Source organism: Talaromyces marneffei, chromosome 7, assembly GCF_009556855.1.
Source record: "Talaromyces marneffei chromosome 7, complete sequence".
NCBI classification, from domain to species: domain Eukaryota; kingdom Fungi; phylum Ascomycota; class Eurotiomycetes; order Eurotiales; family Trichocomaceae; genus Talaromyces; species Talaromyces marneffei.
In genome coordinates, this window is record NC_072354.1 from 1,281,168 (window position 1) to 1,304,184 (window position 23,017).

The 23,017-nt window shown below is 47.3% G+C and overlaps 11 protein-coding genes across 11 annotated transcripts; 5 read left to right on the forward strand and 6 right to left on the reverse strand.

The window, feature by feature from the left end:
* Positions 1-342: 342 nt before the first annotated feature.
* EYB26_009116 (uncharacterized protein) lies at positions 343-2,036 on the reverse strand (the record flags this gene model as incomplete). The annotated part of the gene is made up of 5 exons (XM_054268367.1): positions 343-526; positions 600-1,717; positions 1,777-1,844; positions 1,912-1,943; positions 2,005-2,036. 5 exons carry the CDS (start codon positions 2,034-2,036, stop codon positions 343-345), a joined length of 1,434 nt encoding a protein of 477 aa, XP_054124342.1.
* Positions 2,037-2,643: 607 nt separating this feature from the next.
* Positions 2,644-3,252, reverse strand: EYB26_009117 (uncharacterized protein; the record flags this gene model as incomplete). Its single annotated transcript, XM_054268368.1, has 1 exon — positions 2,644-3,252. The coding sequence occupies one exon, from the start codon at positions 3,250-3,252 to the stop codon at positions 2,644-2,646; it is 609 nt and encodes a 202-aa protein (XP_054124343.1).
* A 929-nt stretch (positions 3,253-4,181) lies between these two features.
* On the reverse strand, positions 4,182-6,194 carry EYB26_009118 (uncharacterized protein; the record flags this gene model as incomplete). Its single annotated transcript, XM_054268369.1, has 5 exons — positions 4,182-4,301; positions 4,358-4,400; positions 4,457-4,640; positions 4,704-6,087; positions 6,150-6,194. The coding sequence occupies 5 exons, from the start codon at positions 6,192-6,194 to the stop codon at positions 4,182-4,184; spliced, it is 1,776 nt and encodes a 591-aa protein (XP_054124344.1).
* A 539-nt stretch (positions 6,195-6,733) lies between these two features.
* On the forward strand, positions 6,734-10,066 carry EYB26_009119 (uncharacterized protein; the record flags this gene model as incomplete). Its single annotated transcript, XM_054268370.1, has 1 exon — positions 6,734-10,066. One exon carries the CDS (start codon positions 6,734-6,736, stop codon positions 10,064-10,066), a length of 3,333 nt encoding a protein of 1,110 aa, XP_054124345.1.
* Positions 10,067-10,239: 173 nt separating this feature from the next.
* Positions 10,240-14,162, reverse strand: EYB26_009120 (uncharacterized protein; the record flags this gene model as incomplete). Its single annotated transcript, XM_054268371.1, has 4 exons — positions 10,240-10,453; positions 10,518-13,475; positions 13,529-13,677; positions 13,731-14,162. 4 exons carry the CDS (start codon positions 14,160-14,162, stop codon positions 10,240-10,242), a joined length of 3,753 nt encoding a protein of 1,250 aa, XP_054124346.1.
* A 530-nt stretch (positions 14,163-14,692) lies between these two features.
* On the forward strand, positions 14,693-16,161 carry EYB26_009121 (uncharacterized protein; the record flags this gene model as incomplete). Its single annotated transcript, XM_054268372.1, has 4 exons — positions 14,693-14,803; positions 15,168-15,349; positions 15,399-15,577; positions 15,638-16,161. The coding sequence occupies 4 exons, from the start codon at positions 14,693-14,695 to the stop codon at positions 16,159-16,161; spliced, it is 996 nt and encodes a 331-aa protein (XP_054124347.1).
* A 283-nt stretch (positions 16,162-16,444) lies between these two features.
* On the forward strand, positions 16,445-17,399 carry EYB26_009122 (uncharacterized protein; the record flags this gene model as incomplete). Its single annotated transcript, XM_054268373.1, has 2 exons — positions 16,445-16,592; positions 16,666-17,399. 2 exons carry the CDS (start codon positions 16,445-16,447, stop codon positions 17,397-17,399), a joined length of 882 nt encoding a protein of 293 aa, XP_054124348.1.
* Positions 17,400-17,642: 243 nt separating this feature from the next.
* On the reverse strand, positions 17,643-19,565 carry EYB26_009123 (uncharacterized protein; the record flags this gene model as incomplete). The annotated part of the gene is made up of 11 exons (XM_054268374.1): positions 17,643-17,687; positions 17,737-17,808; positions 17,870-17,937; positions 17,989-18,043; positions 18,097-18,156; positions 18,213-18,605; positions 18,654-18,983; positions 19,040-19,095; positions 19,150-19,221; positions 19,282-19,340; positions 19,405-19,565. 11 exons carry the CDS (start codon positions 19,563-19,565, stop codon positions 17,643-17,645), a joined length of 1,371 nt encoding a protein of 456 aa, XP_054124349.1.
* Positions 19,566-20,070: 505 nt separating this feature from the next.
* EYB26_009124 (uncharacterized protein) lies at positions 20,071-20,650 on the forward strand (the record flags this gene model as incomplete). Its single annotated transcript, XM_054268375.1, has 5 exons — positions 20,071-20,090; positions 20,187-20,319; positions 20,388-20,466; positions 20,519-20,560; positions 20,625-20,650. The coding sequence occupies 5 exons, from the start codon at positions 20,071-20,073 to the stop codon at positions 20,648-20,650; spliced, it is 300 nt and encodes a 99-aa protein (XP_054124350.1).
* A 446-nt stretch (positions 20,651-21,096) lies between these two features.
* EYB26_009125 (uncharacterized protein) lies at positions 21,097-21,705 on the reverse strand (the record flags this gene model as incomplete). The annotated part of the gene is made up of 4 exons (XM_054268376.1): positions 21,097-21,152; positions 21,209-21,412; positions 21,477-21,565; positions 21,653-21,705. 4 exons carry the CDS (start codon positions 21,703-21,705, stop codon positions 21,097-21,099), a joined length of 402 nt encoding a protein of 133 aa, XP_054124351.1.
* Positions 21,706-22,370: 665 nt separating this feature from the next.
* EYB26_009126 (uncharacterized protein) lies at positions 22,371-22,931 on the forward strand (the record flags this gene model as incomplete). The annotated part of the gene is made up of 3 exons (XM_054268377.1): positions 22,371-22,542; positions 22,625-22,696; positions 22,753-22,931. The coding sequence occupies 3 exons, from the start codon at positions 22,371-22,373 to the stop codon at positions 22,929-22,931; spliced, it is 423 nt and encodes a 140-aa protein (XP_054124352.1).
* Between the last annotated feature and the right edge of the window lie 86 nt (positions 22,932-23,017).

Below are 23,017 nucleotides of genomic sequence, written 5' to 3' on the forward strand. Positions count from 1 at the left end.
ACAGATTATACGTTGAGTCAGGCGAACAACTTGTCAGCCATCCCATATGTCGCAGACTTGTGAAGTTTAGTGTTTGGCGCGCGACAAGTCGCGTAAATGGATCGCGGCATCACGTGGAACGGGACTTGAATTCAGCAGGTTCCCGATTCGCCCACTATGCTACAAATTATAAGTTCAGAACTTCATTGCAATCTTAATACATAATAATCATGTTCACGTTTATACTATTCAGTGCCCTCGAAATAAAAAATGGAACCCGAATAAAACTCCATGAGCATACGGTCTCCAGCTCAAATCTAATAAGGCAGCAGCGAACAGTGATGGATTTCGCTGTCTATGCCTTTAAGCATTGACAGGCTCCTCTGCCACGTAGTGCAGATAAGCACCAAGCAACTTGGTGCCTTGGATGTAGTTTGACTTGTCGAGTTTCTCGTTGATGGAATGAGCGGCATCGGTAGAGCTTCCCATTGGCAGCAAAAGAACGTTCTTTCCCGTGGCTTGTTCGAATGTCAATGTGACGGGGATACTATTGCATCATACATGTTAGCCTTTTTTTGTTCTCAAGGGTAATTCAATAGGTCATCAGAGATATCACGTACCTGCCACCCTCACGGGTCATATCTGGCTCTACGCCAAAGACTTGTTGAACAGCCTTGCTAGCAGCGGTAAAGTTCCAGTGCTTGGGGCTAGCCACCCACCATTTACCATCGTGCATCAACGACACATCCAATGTGTTTTTGCTTCCGAGCTTGGCAAACTCGCTGTTGATGTAATCCTTCACTAGACGTGTCACATCCTCGCTTTCCATGTTGGGAACGGTTCTAATGGAGAATTTTCCAATGACCTTGGCTGGGATGACGGTCTTGGCACCAGGGGCAGAGAAGGCACCCTCGATACCGTGGATAGAGAGAGACGGGTAGCGCCATCTGGCCATAAGAGTCCTTTCCTTGGTAGCATGGATGCTAGTCTTGCTGCCTAGGGATTCGTGAAGATCATCCATGGAGTAACTGATGTTAGGGTACAGTTTTTCCTCCTCGGCAGTGACGGGTGCGACGAGGTCCATCAAACCAGGGATCTGAATGCTGCCCTGTGAGTCGACGAGTTTTGAGAAGACTGTGACAAGATCGGTCATGGGTTCATGAGCAGAGCCACCGAACACTCCACTGTGCAGATCCTGGCCAGGACCAGAAATAGTAACGGCATAGTAGTTGCAGCCTCGGAGTCCATATGTGAGACATGGCTTCTCAGTTCCCAACCAGTAGTTGTCGGAAATGCAGACTGCATCAGTGTCCTTGAAGAAAGCCTTGGCTTCGGCTTCGATGAAATCATCCAAACCCTCAGAGCCGTACTCTTCCATACCCTCGAAACAACAGAGCAGGTTGACGGGGAACTCAATTCCAGCCTTCTTGTGCGCTTCAATGACGTTCAACCATCCGAGAACAGGTCCCTTGTCGTCTGTGCTACCTCGTCCGTACATTCTGTCCTTCTCGTCGATTGTCAACTCGAAAGGCTCGGTTGCCCAGCCATCTTCTTTCAGCGCCGGTTGAACGTCGTAGTGCCCGTAAACTAGGATTGTTCGCTTGTTGGGATCATTTCCGTATCGAGCAATAACTACAGGGGGCAAATCAAGGTGCTCTTTGCCAGGCTGCCTGCCAAGTGGGCGTTGGTGGACTTCGGCACCAAGGTTTTCCAGTTCAGTTGCAAGGAATTGTCCCATCTACTATTTTGTCAGTCGTTTGTCGCACGCATTTACCGGCTTTTGTTTGACAGATATACCTTGAAGACATCTGGGCGGTGCTCATCGGCAGCAGAGATAGAGGGGATAGCAACAGCTTTTCGGAGTCCTGTTCCAGCAAATCCAGTTAATAAAATTTTGCTGACCACGAAAACTCAGAGGCAAAACAAACGTACGGTCAATGAATGACTCCGAGAGGTCATCGACCCTAGATAGATTGAATTAGCGAAACAAAGTCCAAATTGTAAAGGCTCGAAAAGATAACGAACTGCTTGAAAAAAGGCTCCAATTGGGGCGCCATCTTGTGATCACTGATATGTCCGTAGTAAAAACGACGGGCAAGATGCGGTTTCAAAGATGTGCCAGAGCTTAGTTGAGGCTTGTATAAGCAAGTTCTCAAACTACTAGAAGTAAAGAGAGGTGTTGTTGTCGAGCATTTACTCGCCGTGAAAGAAAGAAGCTTGAGGGGTAGAGCGGGGGGCATTATTATCTCTGGTGCTTTCTGATTGAATCGATTTGCTTGGGAGCGGCCAGCGTCGGCTTGGATTATTAAAGTGTCAAGGTGTCATTGGCGAATTGGGTGATACTACGCCTCGTGACACATTACTACTCTGTTAATGCGACGGAACTGAGAGATTTTATGAAAGGATCAATTTAGAATTATTGTTTTGATCTTGAGATTATCTTTACTCAACCTTCGGTTCGAAAATAAGGTGAATTTTGGTGGTTGTCAAATAATAAAGTTACACTGAAAATTTCTATGATAATACAGGATGAGTATAAAAACACATATCCCAAGCGAACCCTTTGCTCGCTTGAGACTAAAATCGCAGAAAGCCTCTGGTTGTTTCCTGCTGTTTATCGTTTATCTTAAGGCTGACTGTCTTCTCCGACCATATCTTCCCTCCTTATTCATCCTTAGCCCAGGCCTCCTTTCTGAGTTCCCGGTCCTCCCTAGCTATGCGCCGTGTAACACCCCATCTCGACTTAACAGCCTCCAACACCTTCCTGTGAATCTCTTGCTTCTGCTCTTGTGGGATAGGTTCACAGACCATGTTGATAAAGCGAGCAGAGCAGTCAAACTTCCTCGCCAGCTTCCATCGACTCCACGCAACAGGGTCTAGCGTACGTAGTCTTCTGATCTCTTTGACATCATCCACTGTCAAATGATATTTCTGCCTTTTGGGAGCCTTAGTAGCCCAGGGAAGGTCTTCGGGTGCAATGCTTAGTGTCGATTCGTGTTGGACAAGATTTCTTCGAATGTCAGATTTGGGAAGGAATATGGTTGGAGTGTGAGTGATATCCGGGGCGCTCGAGGGAGGGTTGAATATGATGCTGTCGAATTTTTCTTGAGTTGGTTCGAAGGAGGCATCTGGTTTCACACGAAGGCGTTGTTTTGTTCGTCGGTAAGTGGACTGGTATCGTCTCCCTGATATCGAGACCAATTCACACCAAGACGGGAGCAAGAAAGGGAGAGAAACGAGGGATTGCCGAGCGACAGTGAGAGGAGACTGCATTTTCAGAAAGCTTAGCCGGTAATTGATGAAGAAAGGAGTTCAATTGCAGCGTTGTAGAAGGAAGTGAGTGGTGATGAATTGATCCTAGGAGACAGATTTTGAGACTTCCGAGACTAAGAGATCAAAGATTCCAGGACTGTGCCATTCCTCAAAGTAACAAACAAGCACAATCCAATCTAGAAATAAAGGTAATATCGAATTGAATTGAGCGAGTGAGTAACTCCTAGGGGTTCGTGTTGAGAGGCCTAGTCGATATCACTGAGTTGATGAGCTGTTCGAGATTCAAAAAAATCCCGAACTGGCGTGTAGCGCTAGCACAACACGTGATAAGTCTGCTTTCATTGGTCACCCCTGCCCTGACTAGGCGTGCCGTCTACGGTTTAGCATCACTTCCAATTGGGTTCTCCGACTCTCCGTCCTAATGATTGTATGAAGATTGATTTATCGTCAAGATAGCGAAAATTGGTTTCGAAAAAGCGCGGCGTATACGGTGTATAGAATATTACTATTTTTTATTTATTTTTTTTTTGGTTGTCTACTTCTCTAAAGGGCTGTAAGATGAGTTCTTTCTATCCCTGGTCACAGCTGGCCAATGTCCACTAGAATCGTTCAACAGAACCTTTGAACCCTGGGCATTAACCATGGGGAGATATGAGGGTGTAGAGACAATACGTCAGCTTCTAGACGTTTGTTGAATAATCGTCGCTTGACTGAAGATCGCGTGCAAGGCATAAAACGATCTTGAAGGATCGCCGAAGTCGTAATAAGGCATCGTTCATCATCCAATATCGCTAATTATGAATTGAAACTAAATAATAGATCTCGTGACTGGTGACTGTTTCGCCAAAAGCTGTATGATCAGCCATCTATGAACCTGGACACATCTGCAAACACGATCAAGCAGGATGATCGCGCAATGAGTGGAAACCTTAAGCGGGATTCTGCTTAATCGCGTCCAAAGCACGCTTGAAGCGAGCGCCAAGCTCTTCAGGATCTTCCAATCCGACACTGACCCGAATCAAATCGAATGGAACATTGAAAGAAGAAGCCTAAGTGAAATGTCAGCGTACAGGATCCGAATGACATGGATCTATTCGTTGCTTACCCAATCGGCCTCGGCATAATGGGCTAACAATGTGTACGGACAGCTGCGATGATATGATTAGCATGAACCGTATGCTTCGTTATGAGTCATAGTACACACCTCAAGGTGAAATTAGTTCCAAGACTTGGTCCTTTCATGACTTCAAGCGCATCAAAAAACGCGATGGCGTCTTTCGTTGTGTGAAACGTAATAGAGAATAGACCACCGTAGCCTCCTGTTGGATGGCGTAATGCATCGTAGTTCAGTCTCGTTGGGCTATACTTTGGGTAATAGACTTCCTTCACTACAAGTTCTTTGTGTCAGTGTGATCCAAATCAACAGGGTCGTCGTTTCAGTCTCCACGCACCTAGGGGAGATGTTTGCAGAATCTCCGTCACAAATTCCGTCGTGGTGTTAATCTTTTCAATCCTAGATATGAAATCACGGCTATTTCTCTCAAGGAAGACTGCGTCTTCGGCCCAAACATTATCTTCGTAGTCTGTCGTGAATGCTTTTTTCAAGAATTGGTAATGAAGTCCTTGGGGATTAAGCACTGCACTGCCTCCCATGACATTACTGTCGCCGCTGAAAATCTTTGACAAGCTGCTAACAACGACATCCGCATGCTGCAAGACGTTCACGTTGATAAAGCTACCAATTGTCTCATCTACCACGACGTAGAAATCGTACTTATTTGCTAGCTCACGGATCCTCTTGAGATCCGGAGACGTCAGTAATGGATTTCCGGGGAACTCTGTGAATAATGCGAGGAACCTTTCTCCCTTCTCTAGACGTGATTCCAAATCCTGAATCTCGTCAGATGATCCATGACCGTAAAATATACAGCCAGGGCCCCATTTCTCGAGGATCTTCAATGTGTCTGTGTATGGAAATCCGAAGCATATACTTTTCAGGGGCCCTTTGGCGTTCAAGAGAGTCCGGTGTGTATTGAAAATAGAACTCATACCCGTAGGGTACAGGAAAACGTCGTTTTCAGTCAGGCCCGCAATTCGCCCGTCTGAGGCTTCACTTTCCAAGGCTTCATGAAGTTCGACGTTGGCGGTGAGAGAACCAGCAATTCGTCGTCGCATCGCTCTTTTCGCATTTTGTGCCAACGTTGCGCTCAAGTTGCGACCGAACCGTTCTTCAACGAACGATGAAAATTCTTGTCCGTCAGATGATTCTGTTGCCTTTGCGCTATGTTCATGCTCCTTAGGTGTCGGTGTTCGCTGTTGGTATCGTTTCGGTCCTTTAGAATAGAATGGTTGCTTCCCGTCGGACCCTAAAGCATGGTCCTCGACGAGGTAACCGTCTTGTAATGCATTCAAGCAGAACTCGCTGCGTCGGCTTTGCACACCATCTCCTGTATGCTGCCAGACTTGTTTCGCAATGGGGGCATATTCTTTTGGGTAGATTACGCCGAACAACTTCGAGTTGACATGGGATCGTATATCGGAATCGGCTTTCGGCGATGGTACGAAGCTGACAATTCGAATTTTGGAGGACTCGCCGGCTGGTATCCTTGCAATCATGAAAGTTCGGCATATCTCCGCGGTTCGCGACGAAGGGAAAAGTGTTGTGGCTTCGAGGTCGGCATTACCGCAACGGCGCAACACTTCCTGAGCGAGCGATTGAATCAAAGGATGCACGAAGAATCTGGGATATCCGCATTGCATGCGGCTTATGACCCAGTCCTGTCCCTCCTCGTATCCGACATTGCTCTTCCATGTGGGAAGAGAGACACTGATCGCCTGTAGTCGCGTGTTAGATGGGAGATGTAGCAAACAGGGGAAGGCGTGGGGTTTCCACATACATGATCAGTGTTTGGAGGCACGGTCCCTCCTATAGCCTGGAGCATGATGTAAAGATCTTATGATTGAATGTGTTAAAGAGCTTCTGTATGTTGTTCATGGTGAATCATCTCATGTTGAGCAGATTGGGCGGCTTTTCTCTGTCCCTGAGGATGTGTCATCGCTGGAGGGGCTGCCGGTCGCCGAAATCGGGGCAATACGGACTACGGGCAAAACTCCCAAAACAGCAGGAGCGATGGTGTTTTTGGCGGGCGAGTCACCTATGCTACGTATCCTACACAGAGTCGCAGACTATCTCCAATTCGACTTCAGACTGCGTCCATCATCTGCTGCAAGACGAACTGACTCGACTGCTTCGTGGAGAAAAAAGATTTAGTGCCACCTGTCTGGCCGCCGAAACAGGCCCACATCTAAAAAATCAAAAATGGCAGGCGGTGTGTTGTACTGCACATAATTTTTTTCGAGCTTTCGCATCTACTGTAATGTACACATGTTGGTGCTTACTTCAACCAGTGTGAAATTATGGAAAACGGACGTTGCGAGCTCTAACACAGAGCATATTCTATAGATCTACCATCTAACAGCAATGTCGGATCCATCCACGAAACGACGCAGGCTCAATGGCCCGGCCACTGATCGAGAGACCAGTCCTGGCTCTTCAAGTGCAGACAACTATCAGGATAGCAAAGCCCCAGACTCTTCGAATCAACACAAACAATCAAAACCTCAAAATGGAACGAACTCCGCAAACCGCTTTGCAGAAGTGGGAAGAGCAACAGGTTTATCCAAGTCAAGTCTCTTCAAACTTCAGACAGACGAGTTGCTTGCTGGATTGAGGCCCGATTATGACAAGCTCGTCTCTACCGTTCAAGACAATCTTCGCCGGATCAGAGATATTTTGCAACAGGTCCCCGAACGAGAATCGAAACGAGCCGACGTTGCTGCCAAAGAATTGCGGGACAGATATCGCGTCTCAGTGCCCTTCCCTTGTCATTCATCCGGCGACCTTGCGAAGTACCACGTTTCGTTCCAGCCCCCGACCAGCATCGATCTTGTTGGGAGTGTCATCTTGCGCGCCGGACTACAAGCCACCGAAACCTTCAACGTTGATATAGCTGTGACCATTCCCAGCACGTTGTTCCAGCCGAAAGATTATCGAAACTACAAATACTTCCAGAAACGCGCTTTCTTCATTGCATGCATTGCGGCAAGCCTACGGGAAGCGAAATTGCCATTTTCGATACAGTATAACTATCAAGACGGAGATCTTCTACGCCCCATTATTGTGTTAGAACCCACAGAGAACGCTTCTGAAGACTCACCCAAGCAACCCATCCGCATTCGCATATTGACTGCTGTCGAAGATGAGTTGTTTCCTGTCACACGAACACTCCCATCGAGGAACAACGTTCAGACTGCGGGCGCAGAGGATGAGCCTCAATCCAACGATGAAAACAAGTCAAGCCCATACTACAACTCTGCCTTGCGTTTCGAATCGACAGTGATACCATATCAAAAATGGTTACAGACTTCCCTAAAAAAGTATACATCAATGAGAGACGCCAGTCTTCTCGGTCAAACCTGGCTTCGGCAACATGGCTTTGCGTCCACTATCGAAAAGGGGGGATTTGGTAGCTTTGAGTGGATGTTGCTTCTGGGTCTTCTTTTTGAGGGTGGCGGCGCAAACGGTAAACCTATCTTGCTGCCGTCATATAGCAGCTATCAAGTCTTCAAGGCAGCCATGCAATTCTTAGTTGCCCGAGACTTGATGCAGCCTTTGTCTTTATTCGTCAGCGATGTTGAATTACCCGCTGGTGGTCCGGTCTTTTTTGACGGAAAAAGAGGGTTGAACATACTGTATAAGATGACCATTGGGTCGTATAAGCTGCTTCGTCACGAATGTAGCCTGACACTTTCACTTCTGAATGAAACACGCTTCGACAACTTTGAAAAGGTGTTCATCTTTCAGAACAATGAGCCGATGCTCAAATTTGACCGGCTGGTTTCTCTGACTCCGCAACAGCAAGTTGCTGATCCCCTACTCTCAGTTTCCTACCAGAATCACATTTATGATATTTTGGAAAGGTCGCTTGGTGACAGGGCAAAAGTCATTTGTCTATGGAGTGATTCCCCATCGCCTCAGCCACTCAAATCGAAATCATTGAATGAACCTCACTTCCAGCAGATCTCGATTGGCCTCATATTGAACCCTGAAAATTCGAATCGTCTCGTCGACCATGGACCTGCAGCAGAAATGCAAGAAGAAGCTACGGCTTTCCGATCCTTCTGGGGTGATAAGGCAGAATTGAGAAGATTCCGAGATGGAAACATTCTTGAGAGCTTAGTATGGTCAGATCAAGGGTCAGTTATCGATCAAATACTGGTCTATAGTCTTAGTCGTCATTTGAAGATTTCCCGCCACTCAATCAAATGTATCGGAGACGAATTCGATGAAACGTTACAGCAGCTTGCCGGTTCAGAAAAACAGACTGCCGCCATGTTTCAAAGCATTCGTGATGCATTCCAATCATTGCAGTCGTCTTTCCAAAGCATGGATGATCTCCCACTTCAGGTCAGACACCTTCAACCTGCAAGTCCGTTTCTGAGAAGCACTGCTGTAATATCAGACCCTAAAGATATTGGGCTTACTCCTGTGGATATTAACTTGCAACTTGAAAGTTCTACCAAGTGGCCAGACAATCTAGACGCCATTCAGATGACCAAAGTGGCGTTTCTATTGAGAATCGGCGAGGCTTTGAAGGATGATGGAAACGTGACGTCCTTCAGGGTTGGCTTGGAAAATGAGAGCAGACGTTTCATAAACCGGGCTTTCCTAGACATCGCGCATACGACAGGAATCCAATTTCGATTGAGATTACACCACGAACGCGAAGCAACGCTACTCGAAAGGAAGTTGAAGGAAAGTGGTCTTAGTCCTCAGTACAAGGAGGACATAGGCGCCGCTCTTTTCGAATATAAGAAGACCTTCATCCACTCCCCACGTCTCACGCAGGTTGTTCAAACACTTTCCAATCGGTATCCATTGTTATCACCTACAGTTCGCTTGATGAAACACTGGTTCAACTCCCAACTACTTCTGTCTCATGTCACTGAGGAGTTCGTCGAGCTTCTCGCTATCAACGTTTACGTCTCAATTCACCCATGGGCCTCACCATCCAGTTTGATGACCGGTTTCTACCGAACTCTCTCCTTACTCTCAAAATGGAACTGGCAACAGGAGCCTCTTATCTTAGGCATGGGGGGACTTACGGGAGAAGACGTTAAAACCATCGAGACCCGTTTCCTAGCCTGGCGCAACATCGACCCTGCAATGAAAAAAGTCTCCATGATCGTGGCATCAGACCTCGACCATGACGGGGTAACCTGGACACTTAACGAAAAGCCACCCAAAGTTGTAGCAGGCCATATCACGCGTTTGGCAAAAGCGGCGGTTGAAGCACTCAAACAGCAACATGGCAAAGAAGATAGACCATCTCTTGAGAACTTACTTTTCAATCCCGTCCTTTCTCCATATGATTTCGTGATCCATCTCAACAACCCCAGCAAGAAGAGCAAGAAACACAACCAGCCGCAATTCGCCAACCTGAAGGGACTTGTTAATTTGGCTTCATCTTCCGAAGCGTCCAGCCGAGACATCACAATGTCGTATTTGAGTGAACTTCAAACCATCTACGAGCATTGCATTCTCTTCTTCTACGGTCATGAGGAGAATGTCATTGCGGGTTTATGGAAACCAACCTCGACCACTTCAAGGCCATTTAATTTGAAGACGGCTTACTCTACTCGACCAGCGCACAACGGGACAGCTGATGTGACCTTGAACAAGGAGTCAACTCTGAATGAAATAGCTCGACTAGGTGGAAGTCTAGTACATAGCATCGAGAACAAAAATGTGTAAATAACATGGCCTCTTTCGAGGAATAGAATAAAAGTTTCACCACAATGCAAAGATAACAAGTAAATATTCATTAGACAAAACAAACCGTTAATTAAAAGCATGCACAACCACGCCCCTTCAAGCAACTCCAAAAGGCATCTAGATATCTCCTCTCCCTTCCACCTTCAATTGTCTTAATTCGTAATCAATTTCTTCGTCTGTTGTTTCGCAATCTTCGCAGATGCCTTCTGCGTCGAGAACGAGCAATATTTATCCTTGATTGCGACTACTTCGTATGTTCCTTCATCGGATGTTTTGATGGTCTTTTTGTATTCATAGGAAATGTCATGTTTGATGTCCAGGATTTCGGCTGGTTTGCCTTTGCGGGCGTTGGAGCTTCGTGTATATCTGGGTCAAACCATTAGCGGAAACTGCTTTTAAGAGCTTTCAGGTAGATAGAGGTGAAACGTACGTAAATTCAAATGGCGGAGTTCCTCCAAATTCAAAATTGATCTCCGCTTCTCCGCCTTCATGAATATCAATGATACTTTCTCGTCCTCTGCTAATTCGCACGCTGGGCATCTCGTGGATGACCTTGGTAATGTTCTTGTGTGCTTGACAACGGCCACTGGCGCCGTCGCTAACTGCCGTAATGGTGAATACACCTGGTTTCTCGGCGATACGTCGGAATGTGGTTGATTGTGAAGAGGCCTTTCTCTTCACACCTTCAAATGTGTAGAAGACATCGAATGGCGCATGTCCTGAGAGTGAGAATGAGAGACGTTCTCCGACACAGTAATCTGTCTGAGACTCAAGAGGGATGATCGTAGGAACGTCGGATACTGCCACACGAACAGATGATAGGTCCTTCTCGAATGTTCGCTGACATCCAAGAGAATCGCCAACTCGATGGATACTAACAACGTGTTGGCCGAGTTCCAGATGTCGGCGGGGTATGGGGAGTTTGTGTTTGTGGCTGTGGATTGGGCCAACGGGCACTACCTCAGGCTTTGCGCTTGAATGATGCTTGATGGAAATATCAAGATAGAATGGGGGCTGTCCTTCCAATACAATGGGAATCAGCTCGTCGCCGTCACTATCCTCCTTGCAGAATGCGTAAATATGTCCAGGTGTCTCAAAACGAGCAGATGGTAACGCATTGACAGTCTGTGAGATACTGACTGGGCTTTGCGCTTTTGGATCAGCATCGTAAAGTGCGTCTGAGATGGCAGTGAACTTGTAGACGTGATTGCCTGGTTTTGAAGTATCGAGTTCCAACGATGCCACGTTGGAAGTGCTTTTCAGATTCCGTGTTTTGACGCTACCATGGTCGCGGTGATGTTCGTATTTGACGTTGAATGGAGCCTTGCCTTCCAGTTTCAATTCCAAAATGTCATCGTCTCCATGACAGACACTGCGTTTCGACACATTCTCACCAACACCCGTGCGTCCTGACACAGATAGTGCAGGTCGAGGAAGCCACTTGATCTCAAAGGTGCTTGCGGATTGCTCAATGTTTCCTGGACAAGTGGAATCAAAGACTTCGACAAGTTCATACACTCCATTCTGCGTAACTGGTATAGCCCCATTCTCATCCCAAATCTTCTTTTCAAACAGACGAGCGGCGTTGGCATCCAAATTGCGGTATTTCACGATCCAGGGTGATTGTCCACTTAATCTCAGCGGCAATAACACTGTATTTCCTTCCAGAGCTTGTGTAGTTCGCTTCTCTTCGATGAAGCCAAAGGCAGCTTGAGGCTTCTTGGGGCGAACATGAACGACTGCGCTGTCTTTCAGGGCGCGCTTACAACCGGTACGGTCCGTCACACCAGTCAGCGAGATGATGTGCTCTCCACCACTGTACAGTGGCTCGGTCACAATGGTTGCAACAGATTCATAGCTCTCTATTTCGTGTTTGGTTTTCTTACCGTTATGCACGACCTCATATTGCAAAGTCCAGGGAGCCTCGCCAATGAAAGAGACACCGACAGTGGCCGACTCGCCAAAGCAGGTTCTCTGAGGTTTGTGAGTGCCCAAAAGATGTGCCGATGCTTGTGGTTTGACATCTTGCTCCAAGACTTGCACCTTATCTTTCAATGGTCGTGGACCGTAAACACTATCGGCAATATCCAGGAATCGATATCGATAGAGGCCGGCTTGGGTTGGTGTAAAGTCTAGCTGTCCTCTAAGCCCCTTGATAACCTCAGAGAAGGTCTCTGTGCCTTTGTCGCTCTCAATGACATAACGAAGACGGAATGGAGGAGATCCGATCATGTCCAAATCGACGAGGAGACCAACAGAACTATTCGCACACTTGTCAAAAAGTTTTTCATGTCGAATAGACAGGTCCGGCTCTGGGGGGTTGTGTAGCAAACAAGATGATGGTTCCAGTATTTCTCCACGGCAGAAACGGCTTGACACAGATTCCAAAGAATACCATCCAGGCTCTTTGGTTTTTGGTCGGTTTTCTGACGTTTTCAGAGATACTTGCAGAATCTTTGCAACATCAGTTTGTCCATCTGCTTCTTCCGGGGAATACGAATAGGTAAGCTGGAATGGCGCATCGTCGCTGTAGTCTCTTCCGGTGGAATGAAAGTGCAAAGGCAATTCGGTGGTCTCTCCTTTCGCAGTCTGAAGGAATTTCTGAGCATTGCAGCCAACCATTGAGAGTCTTGGTCGCTCGTGGACCAAAAATTGTTGTGATTGCAACACGTTTTTTAATGATGCTCGATCCGTTTCATCCAAGTAAGACGAATAATTGGCGACGTTACCTTGTGCATCGTGGACTTCTTCAATAGTATAGAGCCACTCACCGCCAGCATCCAAGGTCTCATTCAACGCTATACGCAGATTCGCAGTCTGAGCCCAAGATGGAGGATCTGGTTGTTTGGGGTCGATGAGAATTCCCGCCGGCTTTCGACCAGTTATCGGGACTAAAGAGCCTTCGGCGTGTACATTCTGGAAAGAGAATCCACCATCAAATCCGTTGATCCTGCGGCTGTATTTCACTTTGAGTGGTGCCACTCCTTCCACTTCTAGAGTAATATCGGATAAGTCACCCTTACATTTGTCGGAAAATGTGTTCTTTGGCACCGCTCTAGGACAGACTGGGATCAATGTGTCGGAAGCTCTGGTTTGTACTTCAAGTTTAGACTCGTCCAGCACTCGGGCTAAGCGATAAATGCCTGTTTTCTTGATAGGGAAGCGAAGATCGAGATGTCCATCAGCGGCGGGTTCGCCTGCCTGCTTTTTCATCTGCTTGAGCTGTTTGTGCGATATGCTGATGGTTTCGTTTTGTCCAGTGGATATATCATAGCGTATAATATCGATAAGTATCGGAGTTGACTGGTTGACACGTATGGGGAGGGTAACAGAAGTCTGCTGGGGGTTGAGACACAATGGTATTCCATCGGGGTTCAGTGCGGCCGATCTATACGACATCAGTTTATGTTCACAAAAGTAGGGATTCTTGTTATCACTCACCCTTCCGGAAGTATATGGATGATTTGTTTGCCCAAAATCAGCGACGCATTATGAAGGATATCGCCAGGTTTGACTCTACCCCCCGATATAGACATTTCTCGGTCGTAAAAGGACTTGTACAAAATACCTCCCCATGCACCAAGCGGTAACTATCGAAGATCATTAGCATATCGTGTTACTTTTAGGAAAGGGATATGCATACCGGTATCCGAAACATCAAAAACACATTGGTGGCCGCATGGAGAAGGAAGATGGCAAGAAAAGTTGGAAAAGTCCATTCTAACCATGGCACCCTTAGAGTCTGGATGCCGAACAAGAACACGCCATCAATAAAGTTCCATTTGAGAAACAACCACGTCGAATCCAGCTCGTTGGCAGCGCCCATCGAGTCGTATATCCGCCATGCACCAAGCGCAATGTAGAGGGCTGCAACATAGAATCGTTGCGATGGTGCGTCGATCACATCGGTGGGAATCAAAGGACCCTGCCCCGGTTGGGCAGGACGCGGACCAGTCGTCACGCTCACATTCTGGGGTCTTTTGATGGCCGGGGACTCGGTCTGTCTCCGTCTATCACGGCCTAGTGTCTGCGGACTTTGGGGGAAAGCGGATCGAAGTCGGGGAGTGCCGTTCATCGCATCTCGATTTCGTTTTCTTTGGTAGATATGACGATGATGCGGGTATGCCTAGAGACCTGGGCAAGACCCAGAGCGATCAAATTCGACGAATCTTGAGAAACAGTAATGAGTTGCAGTAGCCCCGCTTCTATGTGAGAGGCAGTTGTAGATTTTTCTTAATGACGGTGGTAGAGTACAAATCAATACGCACACCTCAGTCCACATGTAGATAGTAGCTCAGCTCTAGGTATGGTGTATATGTAGAGAGCATTAGATTATGACTGTTCGTTTGGAAGACAAAACAAAATAATTAAAAAAAAAAAAAAAAAGGTGAATCGCGTGTGAAGTTCTTGTCGGAAGCAGTTTTTGACAGGCGCGTCACAAGAGGGAAGGAAAGCTTCGCCCAATCAGAGAGCTCCCTTGTCCACATCTCTTTGATACAACGACAAACAGCCATCTATCTACTCTGAGCTTCATTCTGATGGAGAATAAATTCGTTCTTACTTCACTTGAACTCACTTTATCTGCATTAATACACTTCAAGCAAGATGAGAGACCGTACAAAGAGAAGACGCCTCAACAGCGACACAAGTCCCATTCCAGACACCATAATCGATAAGAGCTCATGGAATGGCTTCTGTGAGATCGAATCTGAGCCAGTATGTATTCTAACTCTCAAGTCTATAGACAATGGGCTGACCACTCTTCCGGGCTTTCTTCAATGTCATGCTGCGGGAGTTCGGGGTCCAAGGTGTCAAGATCCAAGAGGTGGTTTCTCTGGATGAGGAAATGATCGATTCACTACCGCATGTATCCTCAGTCCTCGAACACCGGGACTCAACTTATTGACTGTGTGGATTCTTTACAGGAAACCAGTTTATGGTTTAATATTCCTGTTTCGCTGGCATGAGGACAACCCAGAGAAGCAGGAGGCAAGCTGCCCTGACGGCTTGTGGTTTGCTAATCAGGTATACTACAAGTTCCAGGAGCGATTTACTTGTATCGTGGGCTGACATTATCCAGACAGCAGACAATGCCTGTGCCAGCGTAGCTCTGTTGAACATAGTCAACAATATCGACGATATCACGCTAGGTGATACCTTGGCCAGCTTCAAGGAGTTCACAATGCCGTTTACGCCTGCATTGAGGGGCGATGCGATAGCCAATTTTGACTTTATCAAGAGAATACATAACTCATTTGCACGGTGAGCAGTTTCTCCTCGTAAAATCCGATAATGCTGACTGATCGTACAGTTCCATGGACATCCTAAACTCCGACATATCACTCAAGGACGAGGCTGTTGTGAGCAAATCAAGCCGCCGGATCGATGATAGCGCCTCCAACGAAGCGGCTTTTCATTTCATTGCATTTGTGCCAGCGCTCGGCCGAGTATGGAAATTCGATGGGCTGGAGCGTCAACCTCAGGATCTCGGTGAGCTATTCTAGTCCTGCCCCTATCTACGGTATTCGAGTAGTTGTTGACTGTATATAGCACCCTGCACCAATGGTGACTGGCTCAAACAAGTCCGATCCCATCTCATTGATAAAATGATGGAGTATGCAGAAGGTCAGATCGAATTCTCGGTGCTGAGTCTCGTGCGAGATCCGCTCAAGGATTATACCGAGCAATTGGCTCGCAACGTGAGGAGCTTGCAGGGCATACGCCATCGTTTGAGTGAGACTCAGCTTGGAGACATAGAGGCTGTATTGGGGGCACCCGAATTCGATGGTGTGCTACTGGCCGCAGATCCGGCGTTGGGGCTTACGGAGGAGTGTCTGATGAGCATTGATGCTGCAGAAACTGTAAATAGTGGCGATGATGGCAGCCTTCCACGGGAATATTTACGGCTGGTAAGTAGCCAGCGAGGCATTAAGACGTCAATCCTAGAAGAAATGCAACTTCGTCGAGATGACGAGGCTTTTGCAGAGGGGAGGAGACATGATTGTTCGTCGGCAGTGGAATTTTGGGCTCGGGCACTGGCTAGCAAGGGTGTTGTTAAGGAGTTACTTAGCTAGGGTGGTGGAATGAAAATGTATAACTTGGTCGTTTTCTGGGCAAATCGTGATTTTAATCGTGGTATGGTATGTGGTATATGGTTATCGTGTTATATATTCTGTGTGGTGCGTTTCTACGTATGTGCGGTGAAATATAAATATATATCTTCACCAGCAACCGCAAAAAAGAATACACGACACATACGGGACTTCCAACATTTACATGCTGCACAAAAAAGCCGAGATCACATTATATATTTACAGACCAGAAATAACCCCACGAACCAGGCTCGAAATAAACACCATGGACTCAGAAACCGAATTCGACACCGACATCATGATCCTAGACTACGTCTGCAGCAAAGCAACACACGCGCTCTTGCTGACGCGTATCGCGGAACTTAGTAATAGACCAGCATATGCAGACATTGAGATTTTTTATATATTCGACAGTCCGTATATTCCACATTCTATATATTCCTTTATTTACCTGAGAAAATGAGAGTGTATGCTAATGATGAGCAGCATGGCACCACCTCACAACCCACAAACACGGCGCCACGCGCCAACTTTCGCGTGATATTGAGGCAAAACTGCGATTGATATCATTTACAGCCCATGTCTACTCCAGAGCGCGGAAATGTAAATGGCGAAGAAACCATAGCAAATCCAATGAAACCCAAGGAGGGGACACACTGTCGAATACAGCCTACATGACCATGCTCGAGATCCTGCGTGTTCCGCGAGAGGAGCAGTTAGATGATAAATTTCAGGTTTGGTCGTTGATGGAATTGTTTCCCGACTTTCTGGAGCTATGCTCTGCGATGAGCATTACAGAGGATGAAAGGGGTCTGATTGAGGTATTGGGCAAATATCTCATTCAGGCAGTCCTCGAGCAATACACGCTCTTCGGAAAAACGGCAACCGAAGCAATCAGTGATGCACATTCACTCATCTCATCACATCAACACACAGATAAAACCAGAGCGACGAAATGGCTCTCAGAAATCCAATCATCACACTTCGCCATCCTCCTCCCAACCGCAACAGCGAGTCAACCAGGCGAGTCGCACGAAACGCATCTCAACTGTCTTGCGCAAGAATTCCCGGCCTTTGATTTCGAGGCCATGCTTGTGATGAGATTGCAGGCTTTCCTGTTTGGGCTTGAGACGCCTGTGCTAGTGAAGCTCGAGACGGGGGAGATGGATTTGTATAACCAAAATTACGACGATACCGACAACGACAACGGCGGGGAATGATGGAAATGGTACACTTATCGACGATTATGTTTATTACCCCCTATGAGACGAGGATAGGACTCGAACAGACGCGAACATGATGATTACAAAAGAAAGGTCAATGTATACGCAAAAGCGAGTAGTACTAATCTACAAAGTCAGACCAAACGACGACTACACCAAGATACACCTTTTTCGCTAAGCTGTGTCTCTATACTCTTTGCATTCTCCTCTCTTCGAATCCGCGCATTGCGGCGTGCTGGTTTAACCCAAGAGCATTCGGCGAGGGTCTTCGATGTATTCTTTGACCTGGAAGGGGTTAGTCTGTATTTCTTGAGGGTCGTGAACGAGGATATACCTTGACAAGGAATGTGACGGCCTCCCGGCCATCGAGCAGACGGTGGTCGTAGGTGAGAGCGAGGTACATCATCTGCATATCATGTCAGTACGAAACTACAACGCATCTATGTTAGGGCAGGGATGTTGCATACAGGGCGGACTTCGACCTTGCCGTTGACGACGACTGGTCGCTCCTTGATAGCGTGAAGACCGAGAACAGCTGTGGTATGTTAGTATGTATATAGTCACATGTTTGATTCGGAATACAAACCTGTCTGAGGCAAGTTGATGATGGGAGTGCCCATCAATGAACCGAAAACACCCCCCTATTGCAGATTAGCAGTTGATTTAAAAAATTCCCCAAAAATCATATACTTACGTTGCTGATGGTGAAAGTACCGCCGGCCATATCTTCAATGGTCAACTTGTTGTCACGGGCCTGGAAAATGTTATATCAGTACCGTTATGATCACGGATCAAACGGGTTCATCTCACCTTCTTTCCAAGATCGGCAATAGCCTTCTCAATTCCAACCAAATCCATGCCCTCAGCGTTGCGCACAACAGGGGTAACGAGTCCCTTCTCAGTAGCAACAGCAACGCTGATATCGACATAGTCACGGTAGACAATAGTGTCACCCCCGTTAGGTCCTTCAATGGAAGCATTGACAGCAGGCAAGTCCTTCATAGCAAGGACGCAGGCACGAGAGAATGCAGACATGAAACCCAGCTTGACACCGGTCTTCTTCAAGACATCATCCTTGTACAACTTGCGGAATTCCATGAGAGAGGACATGTCGACTTCATTGAATGTGGTGAGGGAAGCAGCGGTGTTTTGGGATTGCTTGAGACGCTCGGCAATACGGAGTCGCATACGGTTCATTTTGACCTGAACAAGTTAGCTATACGTCATATAACGTGGTCGGTGTCAACATACACGTCGCTCTTCACGGCCGCCAGCCTGGGCAGGTGTGCTAGGTTCGGCTTCCTTCCTGGGCTCTGTAGGCTTGGGCCTCTCAGGTTGCTTTTCTTTGACAGGCTCGGGCTTTGAAGGAGCAGCTTCCTTGGTCTCTGGCTTGGACGGAGAGGCTTCGGTCTTCTCTTCCTTCTTTTCTGGGGCAGGCTCATGCTTGGGCTTCTCAGCAGCTTCACCGCCGGAGCCGGGCTCGAGTTTTACGATTGGCTGGCCAACAGTGACGGTGTCTTCTTCGCTGACGAGGAGTTCCTTGATGGTACCAGACTCGGGAGCGTTGACAGCGACGTCGATCTACAGAAGAATTAGATATCCGAACATCAACATACAGATGCACCGGAGGTCTATACCTTGTCGGTTTCAATTGTCGCAATTTCCTCGTCACGTTCCACGAAATCGCCAACCTCTGCACTTGATCAGAATAGTACGTTAAAAGCGAGGTTGTAGTCCGGATGCTCACGTTTTGAGAATTGCTTCAATGTACCCTCTGTAATAGATTCGGCCATCTCAGGCACCTTGACAATAGTGTCCGCTGTATCGAGTAAATGGTAAGAAAAAGCTCGCAACAAACGGGGGGGCAATCGTGACGGACCATAATGGCGAGTTTGTTTCCTGTCCAAAAGAGACAACTTGAATTCGGGAGACTGGACTCTGTAGTCGAATGTCAGTTAGAAACAGAAACGAAGACAATCCGATTGTGTATCCCAAGCCTTACCTGGTGAATTGCACTGGTCGTTGAGGACGCAAAAGAGCTCTTTGCGAAGTCAAGGCAAGCGCAGAATAGGCGCGTGACGATACAGGAGGATTTTGCACATTGTGGACAGATCTCAAGACATTTTGCCTTGTCAATCGTGCAATATTCGTTCGGCTAGCCATGGTGACACCTGTTGAAGTGTATATACGGAGGAAGTAAGACTTGACACAGATGATGTCGAGGACTGTTCAACACTCGTACAAGTCGACCGACAGAGAGGAGAGAAGAGGAGAGGAAAATATAGACAGACAGACAAAATAAGTCTGTAGTCAATAGCAGCAGTAAACGCACTGGAGAAATAAATCAGAGAAATGAGGCCATTCAACAGGAGAATAAAGAAGGCAACCTTAATGCGGCCGGAATTTTCCTTGCGAGGAGCTGTCCGTATGCTACGTACCGTCAGTCATAGCCGGCAACCCGGGCACAGTCCCTTGCCGCCAACCCGAGTGAGCCAAGTCTTTCCGATTTCACTCCACACTCCAATTCCAATAATCGCTCACTCACTACGACATCAGCCACATCGCATTGACTCTCTGCACAATTGCTGGTACTGTCACACCCTTTCAAGAAGTTGTCAAACGAACATATAGCTAATATCGATGATAGATCGCAGTGTGCACCGGCAAGATGTCTCTCAAACCCGCAGCGTAAGCCATCCAACCACCATCACAACAACGCCATTCCCCGGTCATCGACATCGACATAATATGATATTGACATGACATTGACAATCGCATCATCAGATCCTTATACCGCCGTTCCTTGAAACTAGCCCTCGACTGGGCTGTGCATAGACACATCTGGCGCGGCCAGGCCGTGTACATCAGATCACTGTTCGACGCCAACAAGGACGTCCGGGACCCCCGTCAGCAAAAGGTATTATATACCTTCAACTACCATTACGCGATCAATACTTGGACAAGACAGTTGCTAAAATGGAACAGCTACTACTCAGAGAGACAGAGAAATTACTCGAGACATGGAAGCATCCTGATCCTTACAGAGCGCCCACGGCGCCAGGAGGTATGCGCGATCGGTTATCAGGGTTTGATATTAGCATGCTAATGTTTGATAGGTTCCAAATACGAGCGAAACCTTCCTCCTCGCGACCTTCCTTGTGAGTCTACGCGAATTGCTTTTGATGTATGCTTTTTGATATGGTTGACTGACCGTCATTACAGACGCCGATGCACCTGGTCCGCATTAGTTAGGAGGATAGCTAGATATCAATAGGAAAATGGAATTGACGCGTTGTACATTAATAATATCAATATTGCAGTTTCAATGCATGCCTAGAGTTCGTAAACATTCTGAAATGAGACCGAAAACCCAAATTTGATGAGTTATGTCAAGTCGAATTATTCACTCGATGTAGTTGAATTACAATAATCAGGAATAAAATGAAAGCCAGAAGGATTCAGTATTCTAAGCTAATCTGGAATCGACTATTATATCGACTCAAATGAATACCCTTCGCGAACTACCAGTAGAGACCATGTCCGTAGACATAATGTACAACCATGTAAAAAATCAAAAGAGCCATGAATGTGCCCAGTCCATAACCCCATTACCTCGTCAATAAGGAAACCAAACCACGCCGAAACGAAAAGCAGAAATAACGAAGAAAAGAAAACACTAAAACGAGAAAGCAATTTAAAGCTCCTGGCTTTGACCCTTGCCGCTCTTGGGAGTCTTCTTGGGGAGAAGGTCTGGAAGAATGTTAGACGCGCGTTTTGATACAAAAGAAGTAGAGAATTGAACGCACTCTGGTGAATGTTGGGGAGAACACCACCTTGGGCGATGGTGACGTGGCCCAAAAGCTTGTTCAACTCCTCATCGTTACGGATGGCGAGCTGGAGATGACGGGGAATGATACGGGTCTTCTTGTTGTCACGGGCGGCGTTACCAGCCAACTCGAGAATTTCAGCGGCGAGATATTCGAGGACAGCAGCCAAGTAGACGGGAGCACCTGATGAATAGATTAGCAAGACGCGTATATTTGATGAAGTGGCTTGGAATTGGTTGGAACTCACCAGCACCGACACGCTGGGCGTAGTTACCCTTGCGGAGAAGACGGTGAACACGACCGACGGGGAAAGCAAGACCCGCCTTGGAAGAACGGCTGAAGTAGACAAGTTAGCCATGTGGTTCAAAATGTTTGTGGAAGTGGTGACGCGCGAATAACGCGAGAAAGGGGACCAAAACATACGATTGAGAGTTCTTGCTGCCGCTGGCCTTGCCGCCGGATTTGCCTCCAGTCATTTTGGATTTGGTGATGTGATGAGATTAACTCGAAAATAAAAAGTGGTTGGTGATGGAGGACGTAAGAGTCGTGAAACTGAGCGTGTTGTTGATGGATGAGCGAAAATATGAAGAGGAGAAAGGGAACAGAGGGCGTCGTTGCAGTGGGAGAGACAAGGGCGCATTTATAAGAATGCGCTGCGGGTGACGTCCGCTGGGGGAGCCGCCGTCCAGATCAACCTCTCGCTTAGATAAGACGGCCAATCACCGCCGAGATCAAACGCGTCAACGCGTGTGGGAGGGAATCACAGCAGCCCATAGAAAACATCCAATCAGCGTTGGTTGTTGTCCTCCCGATCGGGCCAAGCGCCGTACCGGGAAGCCGTTACATACCAATACCACCCCTGCAACACGGCACCCCCCGCAAACTGCTATGCCGACCGCAACTGATCATACAGATCATACGGCACCATTACTGTATCGAAATTCTGGCTGGGAAAGCCACGCTGGATCACCCGTCCTTTTGCACGCCCAGTATAAGAGGCTGCCTTCCCCCATCATCCACACGAGTCTAACTTTCCTCTCCATTTATCTGCATCTACACGCTCTTACGACTCAACTCAACTCCTGTACCTCCATCAACCCTTTCAACTTTCGATTTTCGAATAATCACATTTCAATCAAAAATGCCTCCCAAAGCTGCCGAGAAGAAGCCCAGCACTGGTGGCAAGGCCCCAGCTGGAAAGGCTCCTGCTGAGAAGAAGGAGGCTGGCAAGAAGACTGCCACCGCTGCCACTGGCGAGAAGAAGAAGCGTGGCAAGACCCGCAAGGAGACCTACTCTTCCTACATCTACAAGGGTGAGTTTTTGAGCATCGCGGGAAAAAAACGCGTTCCTTTTACCATAACAAACAATAACTGACGCGTCTTTTTTGTCTCTAGTCCTGAAGCAGGTCCACCCTGACACTGGTATCTCTACTCGTGCCATGTCCATCCTCAACTCTTTCGTCAACGGTATGTTGATCGCGCCTTTTTACTTTGTACTTGCACATTCTAATTCTCACTTGCAGATATCTTCGAGCGCGTTGCCACCGAGGCCTCCAAGCTTGCTTCATACAACAAGAAATCTACCATTTCTTCCCGAGAGATCCAGACTTCAGTCCGTCTGATCCTTCCTGGTGAATTGGCCAAACACGCCGTTTCGGAAGGTACCAAGGCTGTCACCAAGTACTCTTCCTCCGCCAAATAAGCATATCGCTACCCTTTTTGCTCTTTTTCTCGCTTTATGTCTATTACACTTGTTTTTATTGTTTGATTTTGCTGCTTCGCGCTCTG